Source organism: Primulina eburnea, chromosome 10 (genome assembly GCF_022965805.1).
Source record: "Primulina eburnea isolate SZY01 chromosome 10, ASM2296580v1, whole genome shotgun sequence".
NCBI classification, from domain to species: domain Eukaryota; kingdom Viridiplantae; phylum Streptophyta; class Magnoliopsida; order Lamiales; family Gesneriaceae; genus Primulina; species Primulina eburnea.
In genome coordinates, this window is record NC_133110.1 from 15,504,523 (window position 1) to 15,515,795 (window position 11,273).

Consider the following 11,273-nt stretch of genomic DNA (forward strand, 5'->3'; position numbering starts at 1 on the left):
TTCTCTGTTAGGTATAAAATACCCATCAAATTCCAGAATCTTATTAATCTCTTGATAATTAATAACTATTCTGGGTTTTCCTCGTTTTATCTCAACATGATTTCTTACCATAAAACTTGGACTGCTATTGTTGCGTGTTTTCTTGATTGCTCGCAAGTGCACGACGTCAAGTTATAGTAAAATGTAATTTTGAGTACAAGTGTCGATCCCACGAGTAATGTATTTCTAAATTTATATTAATGCTTGTAATTAAAATAGTCTCGACTTTATTTAGAATAATCAACTGATAGATTTGTTCGTATCAATACCTGAATTGAAAATAAATTTACTTGTAGAACCAAACAGAGTTGAACAATGGAATAAAAGATCTAGATGTCCGATTTCACGCAACTATCCACCATGTGCTATTTTGTGTAGCTATATTATAAATGTCCTTCTTATTCATTAACCAAGAATTCTATAATTATCTACTCCCTCTCCCGAGTGCTAAGTAGATACTAATTATCTAACAAAAGATTGTAACATCCCTGTCAACAATCTAAAATTAAATAACACAATAAGCACTAACTTCTTTTAATGGCTTTAATAGCAATAGATAGTCCTCCCGAACTATATAACTACTATCAATGTATTTTTCCCTTTCTTGTTTATAAATTTCCTTTTCCAAGTGATAATTTATAAACATATAAATCATTCAAGATATGGCCAGTAAAATGAAAGCATTAAGATTGGAAAAATACAAATGAACAAGAAAGGAAACTTATATAGCATAAATCATAAATCTCAACACATGGTTTCTAGTTTTGTTCCATCATTCCTCTAGAATTAAGATTTAGTTCATAATAATACAAATAACACAACAACACATAAATCTTAAACAAGACATATCAAATAAAAGTAAAAATAAAGAAAGAAGAACTTAGAACAAGAGTTTTGGAGTGTATGAAGTTTTTGTCCAAAAGTGAGCAAGAACTTGTTGAAGAAGATGAGCTTGATCTTCAATCCTTTCCTTGTAGCCTCCACTCTTTTCCTTGCTCCTCAATATGACCTAGATGATGAAAAAGAGATCCTTTTATAGTCTAGACAAGATTCCCCCCGTAGCACACCATTTTCCTTTACTTTTATTCAAAGTCCACAAAGTTTCACAATTTCCGGAATGATATTGGTGCACGACCGCGGGTGCGGCAATGGAAGGACCGCGGGTGCGGTGTCTGTTCGGCAGAATTCCTCATGTTCAGCGTGTGAGACCGCGGCTGCGGTCCTAGCATGACCGCGGGTGTGGTCATGCTTCGGCATGGAGCGCAGGTGCGGTCATGTTAGGGAGTGCGGGTGCAGTCCTGCTTCGTCAAACTTTGTCCCTTGCACCTTCTAATTCATCACTATACCACTCCAAACTCTCATTTCTAAGCTTCCAAACTACAATAACAAAAACAACAACAAATCAAATAAAACCTGCTCAAGAATCACAAAATTCTAAGTTAAAAACAAGTAATAAAAGTACAATAAATTGCACTTATCAGCTATATGGTGACATTCCTGCTTTTATCAATCCAAGGTTCTGCTTATCCCTTTGATTAATGATATTCATTGTGATAGGCTTGCAACGGACAAATTCATACTCTTTGCCTTCCTTAATCTTAAGGCACGCTTTGAGTTGATTTTTGTTCCACCATACCAAGGGATCTTCATTGTAATTTTCTTTGATCCTCTTCTTGACATCTTCCAGTGATACCTTAGATTCAAACTCTACTTCATTCGTTTGTAGAGTTATCTTAAGGCATTCTATATCTTCTAGTTGGAGTTCTTTATCTGTACTCAACTGGAGCATTGTTTCTACAAACCGTCTTGAATCCTTCATTTTTGGGTTCAGAAGTTTTCCTGAATCACCACGCTTGCTGCGAAACTGGATTGGCAATTTTCTGTAAAATGCCTATCTTAGTCTCTGGACTATGATTTTGTGATCACAGGGTGTTGTGGACACTAATCTTCTAGTCTCATTTTCTTGAGTATATGATTTGAACATTTGTAGGAAATTATTTCCTATTAATATGTCAGCTTCTGTATCATGAAAATACATTGGTGGTGTTTTTACCTTGTACCAAGGTGTTTTCCCAGCACCGCCAATCATGATTTCAGTCATCTTAATCCCTTTACATAAGATTAAAATTCTTCTGGAAAAATCTCTTCTAGCGATCTTTGGTAATTCTTCTTCCAAATTATTTGGAAAAACTCCTCTTTTTGCTGTACATATTCCAGCACCTGAATCAATATAAACAGCAAAATATTCTGCCTTATATTGTTCATATAACATTCCTACTTGAATGTATATGGAGAATGGACTTGTGGTCATTGGATTTTCCACATCTTATCCTCTGCCATAAAATCCATTCCATACTCTAGACTTTTCCAAGGTTTGTGTTCCTCGAGAAACTCTAGTCCAAGAATCAGTCGATCTGATTCTTTCCCTGGAATTCCTTGGATATGGACTTCCAATTCTCCGACATTAATCAGTCCTTGGTAAGTTCCTATCGTAGGTTGTTCCAAATAGTATATGATATTACAAGGAAATTAATTCCTTTGTTTCGTAATATCAACTACTATTTCTACTTCCTTCCACCCTTCTGGGCATCTAAGTTTTCCTATTGTAGAAAATTTTTTTAGCTCCTGTTGGGTTTCTATGACAGGCTTTTTATCCCACCTGTAGCTCGTAATTCTATCTCCTTGAAAAGATAGTCTTCTTGATTCCAATCTAAGATTTTGATTTCTTTGTAGAATCAGTTTGTCTTGTATTTGGATATCTGTTTCTTGTATTAAAAGAAACTCGACTCTTTCTGGATAAATTGCCTGAGCAACTTTTCCGAATATCTCAGGGATTTCAATAAACTCTGTTAGGATCGGTTAGGGGATCACCGTTGAGCTACAATAGCTCGGTTCTTGAAATATTGAACACCGATGAATTAAATCAAGTTTGATATGAAATCAAGCGGAAAACACTTGAAATAATCCTTCGAAGAAACCGATTAAATCTTTTGTAAAGCATTTAAAATATATGCAAGTTGAATGAACAAAAGTATTTCAGTTGAAGTATTTTATCAAACACTTGGTATGCAATATTTTGGTATTTGAAGAACACATAAAATGCTTCAGCAATGCATCTTCAAAAATAGTGAAAATGATAAGTAAATGCAATAAACGAATAGACACGAATTTGTTGATGGATGTTCGGAGATTTCAACACTCCTACGTGTCACCCCTTCTTCCCTTGGAAGGATTCACTAGAAGACTTTGATTTATACAACACCTTGTACAAACCCATTCAGCTAGGACTTACCCACTGCCTAAACTGAACTCCTAGCACTCAATATTGTAGGCAGCACCTCACAATCAGCATATTGTTTAATGTCTCATATGCAAAGAATACATACACAAGTTTTACGTCTTTGTGCAAGACTCACTCAACTAATCTGTGAACATCAACTCTCTCATATATGTGTGAGTGATCGTGTGTGAGGAATATATCAGTTACAATGCACATCTCAAATGTATTCTCACACAAGGGCTTGTGCTCTCAACTAGCTGATATATTCATGCTAACTGCCCATGCTTGGAATCCCCTTCAAAAGCTCTTGTTTGATCTTCAATATGTTGTATTTATAGGCTCCAACACTGATATATAAGTTAGACACAAGAATATGACCGTTGGAAAGTTTATGTACTGTTTCTGGAATTGCAACGGTCAAATTCAGCTTGCTGGACATTTTCCCGACTGGTCAACTCTGGTCAACTCAACTGGTCGTTCAGTTCAACTGGTCAGCAACTGGTACAGTTCAGTTGGTCAGCAGCTGGTTCAGTTCAGCTGGTCAGCAGTTGGTTCAGTTTCAGCTAGACTGATTTCAGTTTGTGCAGAACCAGTAGTTTCATCGTTATTTATCAGCATCATAAGCTTCGATTCAGACTTTGACTTCTCAGAATGATTTGTAGATCTTTGTCTTATCTTTCCAACGCATACTGAATCGCTTCGTTTCAATAACCGAGCTGAGAGATATGACCAAAATACGGCAGCTGCTCAAACACAACTGATTGCTGTTTTCGTGTGATCAGTTCGGTAATTGAGCGATCAGTTAGACCATGATAACATCCGATTTTGCCCAACTAACGTGAATTACAACTTGTTCCAAATTGAGTTTCTAATCAGTCCAATTGGCGGATTGTAATTTCAATCATCCAGCTGGGAGATATCATCAAAACACCGAAACTCGCCAGAAATTCAGTTTGTGCAGAATTCAGTTTCAGCTTGCTTCTTGTGTTTGCAACTTCACACTTGAGTAAATATGTTAGAAACACAATAACAAGTTTTGTTAACATCAAAATCAAGATTGAGAACATGAAATGTTCCAACAATCTCCCCCTTTTTGATGATCACAAAACTTGGATAAACAATCAACTCAACTAACATATTTCTCCCCCTTTTTATGTGAATCAAAAAGTCATATTTTCAAAACATTTTAAACAAAATTTTCTCCCCCTCAATATTTAAAAATAATAACTCCATTAAAATTACAATGAGTTCTCCCCCTATATTTTTGAAATTTTGAAAATTATAAAAGAGGAAGGATAACTAACCAATTTTCTCCATGGCTCATTGTCTGCTGCAGCACATATGCTCTATCTTCAACAAATTAACTGTATTTTCTCAGGCATAATTAGGCTGCAAATTTTATACCACTGTAAACCTCTACGAGTCTAGTTTGCAACGCAAAAAACGGTTCGTCATTTGGACACTCGAGCAAGGAGATATGCCATTTTTCCTACGGTCGCTGCAAGCTGCGCGAAAATTCAGTTTTGCATATATATGTGTAAAAAATCTGAAATTTCGAATTTTAAACATCAAAATCAGTTTCAATGTTCTTTCAAGAACAACCCGCTCTGATACCACTTGTTAGAATCGGTTAGGGGATCACCGTTGAGTTACAATAGCTCGGTTCTTGAAATATTGAACACCGATGAATTAATTGTAGGACCCGTGACCTTGGCTCTGATACCAATTGTAGGACCGAGCGCTTGCCGCTTTACCAAAAGCTATAGCTAGTGGTAATGGTGCAACTCAAATCTTTTAAACTGCACAACAACTCAAGCACCACGGTTCGATCGCTCTACCAAGCAGGGACAATTATTACACCCAACAAACTCGTTTCTAATAAACAATTGAGGATGATGTGTATTAGATAGAGCATATGAAATTTGATAGGTAATAGAATATGGCCTATTACCTTCTTTCATCAACCTTTTTTCCTTGAAGTTCTGATGCAATGTCAAGACTCGGCTGAAATCTCGATCTGCCAGGTTGTAGGCTATCCTTTGATAGATTATTCCTACAATCTTTCATGCACAGAGGTTTCCAGAGTTTGTTCCCAGTACTGAATCTTGTAGATTCCCCATTCTTTTATCGCATATAGCAATATCAACGGGTGAATCTATCTCTTCTTTGAAAGTATCCTTTATCATAATCTGGATTGCTCCAATATGAATCCAAGACATAGTCATTGCTACTTCTATCTTGAGTTTTTGTAATTCCTCCTTAATTTCTTTGGAAGGAATTAACTGCATCTCCATTCTATTTCCTGTAAGTTCAATCGAGATTGTCATTTCTCTTCTAGACACTTTATAGATTAGATGATGTTTTCTGCTTCTTAGGCCCAGACTTCCTAAGAACTTTTCTACTTATCCTGCGGAGAATCCTTGACACCTCTGTAAACTAGGAATTTATCTTATAATTCTTTGGACCATATTACTAGAGATTGTTGTCTGGCTAAAAAACCCATACAAATCTTCATGTGTTTCATATCGAAAGACCTCTTCTTCAGTCAGATTCCGACTCTGTTCCATCAGATTCTTCCTCACTTAAGACTTCTTCTTCTTCAAATATACTTTCATCTGAGGCAATGTCCTCAAATCGGTATACTTGAATAAGATCTTGGTAGTAAAATGCTTCTTCAATATCCGAGATAGGATCGAAACGTTTAATACCTCTTTTCTCATTTTCCGAACAGTTGGTTGAGATATGACCTCTTGCTCCACATGTCCAGCAATTACAATCCTTGAAACTTTCATTGGCTCGAGTATGAGCTCTTCTGAAAGTTTTCTTCGTAGGTGTCCTTCCTGTGCTTCGAGATGTACTCGATGCTTGGGATGATATCCTACTCCTTGATGGTCCACTTCTTTGTCCAGATTTGTAAGATCTGGCTTTCTGTCTAGACCATACTCTTCTTGGTTTTCAAGAACTTCTTTCACTTCGAGTATAAGGATGAGTCCTAAAACTTTTCTTCTTATATTTTTGTGGTTTACTTCCAATAATTGTTGGAAGATCATTTTTCTTACAACACAAAGGAGTTCTTTTGTTGATACCCCTTAAGCGTTTGTAATTCTTTTGTAATGATGACATGTGACACCATTCTGCCAACTTTCCTTTGAGGAAAGAGGCTCTTCGTGCTAGTGTATCTGGATTTCCAGGAACGTATTCCCTTATGAGCATTTCTCTCCAAGGGCTTGACATCTTTGCGAAGAAAAGCTGCATAGATATATCTTCTTCGACTCCTGAATTTCATCTATATTTAGTGAATAACATAATGTATTCATCCACCAAACATTTGTCATGTAATTCAAGAATATACAAAGCTTGAGTATATTTCTTCCTCTTATTTGTATCTTGGCTATTAAAATAGTCTACCCCTATAAATTGTGCTTTAAATAGGGTAGCCATTTTTCCAGCGATCTAAGAGATTCACCGGCTAGGACTGACTCTTTCATTTCTAATGAAGTCATGTCCCAAGCACTCCCATGAGACTCATTTCTAATAGTTTAATGAATCCTTCTTTGTTGAGATCAAGTGTTCCTGCTGCGATTCTCATAACAGATGTCCAGTCATCTATGAGATCTTCTCTGTTTTTGAAATCTAATACATCAAGGTTTAGCATAACCCCATAAGGATGTATAGATCTAAAACAGTTTTCCCATACGGTGTTTGGTGCGAAGGAATTTGATTTCTCCTTGTCCTTGTTCCCGCTGGGTGTGATCATCCACCAGTATGGAAATCAGATTGCAATTCTCTCATGTTAACATTCTGAGATCCCACACTTTCTCTTGGTGGTTCCTGAGAAGATGACCAGGTTATAGCAGGTATTTCACCTCCTGCTGTATTCATCTTTAGATCTACAACTTTGAGATTTGCGAAAGATTCCGCAAGCTCTTGTAGATCTTTCAGACCAATCCTTTCTAAAGTTGTCATCAGATTAATTTTTTTCTGAGACAGACTTAATTAGATTGATCATCTTTTCTTCTTCAGTCAAAGGTTTTGAAACCACTCTGGCCTTACCTTGTTGATATAACAAAGGTTCAGTACCAAATGATGGTGGTAACCATCCTCCTGAAGTTCTTTTACTAGAACTTGGTTGTTGTTCTAGTTTTTAAATTCTTGTTTGAATATCCTTTAATATTCCAAGAATTTCTTCCTGTTTTTTCAACGATTTTCTCAACTCGTTGAGGTACAAAATGGAGCATATTGCCATAATTTTATACTGTCTTCTGTATTTCCCTAAGATCTGAAGAGAGGTTAGAGGAATCTGGAACTATATCCAGAAACTTATTTATTTGAATCATAAGTTTACCTGAGGGTACTGAAGCTTCCCTATCTACTTCTGATATCTAACAACAGTTAGATGCCCTTGTGTATATTCCAAAATATTGAAATAGATCTTGTAAATTATTTTTTTCGAACATTAGTTCGGATTCATAATTTTTTCGAAAATTCTTCTCTTCAAACATTTTAGTTTCTATTGTAATAAAAAATCATGTGTTTGAAATAAATTAACTATGCTAAGATACCATTTTCGGGAACGCGTAGATCAATTAAACTTAAAATAGGAATAAGGGTAATTTTGTCCATGTTAGGGTATTAGGGAGTTTAAAGAAAGTTTTTGATGTGTATGGAATTTGGGTAAAGTTGAGTTTGAGTTTGGGGAGTTATGAGCAATTTTCCCTTTTTTTTACATAGATGTTTGTGAAACAAATTTCGCCCACACGATTAAAATTTTCTAGTTGCGCGTTTCGATTCTGCGTCAAAACAAAACCCTCTCCTTGCCCGTTTTAATAAAAAAAAAATGTTTTTCGTGAATGCAGGAAAACCAGTTGAACTGCAAGCTGACCTTTTAACCAAACCAGTACAAGAACAATGCATATGTTGGTCTTTCACAGCAAGCGAAAAAAAAAATGAAAATTTGAATATACCAATCTCCCACAATTCATTTCTCTGAGTCAGATAATGAAGTAAAGAACACAGTGATCACTGACATAACGCACCATCTATGTGTGTGTGTGTGTGTGTTTGCATCAAAACAGCTTTCAAAAGAAGTTTAAACACGATCCATCAAGAAGTTCAGCTGTCTTAACTACCACCAAGGAAAGCAGCATTTCTGCATTGAAAACGAAGCTGAATAAGAAAATAGAAGATCCAAGATCAGACAGGATGCAGTGTGTTATGATTAACCTTTGGTTCGTTGGATGGTTGAATCCGTGGGCTGTGAGACGGATATTTTGGTGTATTTGACACAGGACCAGGTGTAGGATTCCTTTCCTCGCGTACTTTATTGAATACATGGGTGAAATTTTCGGCCGAACGAGGATCATGTTCGTCCCAATCGCCAAATTTTGGAACAGCTGCACCCTTTTCAGGCTGTCTTTCGAAATAGATCAATATCGAGGCTCCATTCAGTAAAAATGGACGATAAGCTTATGGGTCTTAGGCAGGACAAAACCACAACTTTTAACATGGAATGTTATGCATAACAAACAAGTAGTGGAAGAATGATATAAATGAAGATTAATAAATCTGCATTAACAGAAATCTATAAAAACATGAAAAGTGATGATCACAGTAACTTACACTATTGTCCTCTTGAGCAATCGGCCCTAGCCGGGATCTTGCCCGGATACCATGATTATTCTCGTTGTTTGTCCCTTCCCATGGCACAGAACCAATGCCTCTCCCGGTATTTCTCTCCTGTGGATGATGAGGTGAACTCTCAAAGCTATACTCAGATCCTGCACTAGACCTTGTAGATTGACTAGGTCTGTTCACACGACCACCATAACTCGATTCACTAGGAGGTCTTCGCCTCATATTTTCGTTTCGAGCTGTAGAATTACTGAACTGCCTAAAGTCAACATCTTCCCTGTTTACTCTATGCTCATGAATTTGCTTGACTGATCCCCTTACAATAGGTTCCTCTGGTTTAGTCCTAGTTTTTAGTGGAGCAGCAGGAGCAAGTGGCCGAGGTTCGAAGTTATGGAACATGTCTGGATTCTCTAGGGGATCATTGGGATTAATCATTTTCTCACCTTTATTTTTTCTTGCCTTGTCAAAGAAAACCGTGTAAGGGACATCGTCTCCACTTTCCCAGTTACCAAACTTTGGCACATTTGAACGCTGCTTCGAAACAGAAAAAAGATAAAAAAAAAATATCGACTTGCTGTTCAATTTTAAATACAGGTTCATATATGAGAAAATAGTACGTCTTCATATCTTTAAAAAAAAATGGAAAAATCATATGGTTCAGTCGAACTTGTGTGTTATCCAAGTTGAAGGCTTAAACAGAAATCTTTCAAGATCAAGTTTGTGATACCCTGTAAGTAGCATGCAATTAGCCTCAGAAGGTGGTGTTAAGGTTGGAAACAATTACTGCAATTGGTTCTCTGTGTTAAGATTGGAACTTGGATCTAACTTCATCCCGAAAGCTAGCTCAAGGGGAGGACCGAAAGCTAGCTCAAAGGGGAAGATTGTCCAAGCCCATATATACAACTCTCAGGTTATTTATCCAACCAATATGAGACAATTAACACTCTGTTACTTGTAAGATTTGAAATCCTTCACAATCACTCATGAAATATGTATTTGAAAGAAACCTTAGACGTCCCTAAGAATTCCTATGATGCATAATTTTGTCAAACCATCTCTTAATTAAAGAAAACGGAAAAACTATGCGATTATTACGTGCCCAAAAAAAGTCAATGAAAAGCAAGCTGTCAAGTGCAACCTCTCAAATCCAAAGAATCAAGAAAACTTTTCCAAGTTTTAGATGATCATTTTTCTCAACCAAACCAAATTACAAGTTAACATATTGTATGTATCTAAATAGATAATCCAAAGTCTTCCTGCAGACAATGTTTCTACGTCCAAAGAAAAAAACAGAGGAATAACATATATATACACATATATATAACAGTAAAAGCATGAACAATCTTGTGGACAGAAAGGAAAATGATGCAAGAAGCAAGCTTTGATTTGTTTTCTGTTTGCCAATTCTAAACTCACCTTAAGCTAAGCTATTCATGACTACATTCTTTTACATAACAAATATCAAAGATCGATGGATCAAAAACAAAGAATTTCAAACAAACTTTTGAAGGCAGACACTAGAAAACAGCAACTGATAAACAGAACAAATAGATTAAAAATGTAAACTTACAGCCATATACTTTTCTTGAGCAGAATTGAAGAAAACACAATGAGATCAATATTGGAAAAGCAGCCCGATAAAAAAAGAAGAAGAAGAAAGTTTGCAGAAACTACTCGGAAGCCAAATGACGTGAGAGGATTAACATAGGAACGAGTTTACGAAGCATTGACCGTATACCCAGTCTTCACTCGCCTTCTGTTTTGAATTGTTCTTGCAGGTTTCAAAACTTAAATAATATTTTTAATAAGGAAAATATTATAATTTTTTTATTATTTCAAATTATTTTACAACAAAATAAAAATATTTTATATGTAAAAATATAAAGATTCCCGGCAATTTCTCACCACACGAGCTTAGGTCCCGCAGAGATTCATGTGAGATCGTCTCACGGATCTTAATTTATGAGACGGATCTATCTTACTCATATTCATAATAAAAAGTAATACTCTTAGTGTGTTTGGTTGAGTAGATTAAATAAGGATAGATTAATAGTCAAATATTTATCGTTAAAATTTTAAGATGTTTTAATAATCATTTTGACCCGGTTTAAGATCCAATTTTATTAATCAAATAGTTATCCATAAAATTGGATCTCAAACGGATCAAAATGATTATTAAAACAACTTAAAATTTTAACGATAAATATTTGACTATTAATCTATCCTTATTTAATCCACTCAACCAAACACACCCTTAGCATAGAAATAATATTTTTTCATAGATGACTCAAATAAGAGATCTATCTCACAAATACGACCGTGA

General features: G+C 35.8%; 1 protein-coding gene across 3 annotated transcripts; it reads right to left on the reverse strand.

The window, feature by feature from the left end:
• Positions 1-8,278: 8,278 nt before the first annotated feature.
• On the reverse strand, positions 8,279-10,717 carry LOC140803145 (RPM1-interacting protein 4-like). 3 transcript variants are annotated; one of them, XM_073158850.1, is made up of 4 exons: positions 10,521-10,717; positions 8,939-9,481; positions 8,543-8,728; positions 8,279-8,468 (listed from the first exon to the last, which is right to left on the reverse strand). In XM_073158850.1, the coding sequence occupies exons 1-4, from the start codon at positions 10,524-10,526 to the stop codon at positions 8,445-8,447; spliced, it is 759 nt and encodes a 252-aa protein (XP_073014951.1). In that variant the 5' UTR covers positions 10,527-10,717; the 3' UTR covers positions 8,279-8,444. The 3 variants fall into 3 exon arrangements, with proteins under 3 accessions (XP_073014951.1, XP_073014949.1, XP_073014950.1); XM_073158848.1 differs by lacking the exon at positions 10,521-10,717 and adding an exon at positions 9,895-10,510 and having other exon boundaries at positions 8,939-9,747; XM_073158849.1 differs by lacking the exon at positions 10,521-10,717 and having other exon boundaries at positions 8,939-9,822.
• Between the last annotated feature and the right edge of the window lie 556 nt (positions 10,718-11,273).

Bases quoted from the DNA above. Each gene is read 5' to 3' on its own strand.
- LOC140803145 (XM_073158848.1), bottom strand. From the start codon at position 9,550: ATGAACCTGTATTTAAAATTGAACAGCAAGTCGATATTTTTTTTTTAT. The intron at 8,729-8,938 runs GTAAGTTACTGT...TTCGAAAGACAG, and splicing joins TTGCTCAAGAGGACAATAGT to CCTGAAAAGGGTGCAGCTGT. The intron at 8,469-8,542 runs GTTAATCATAAC...TTTTCAATGCAG, and splicing joins AACCATCCAACGAACCAAAG to AAATGCTGCTTTCCTTGGTG.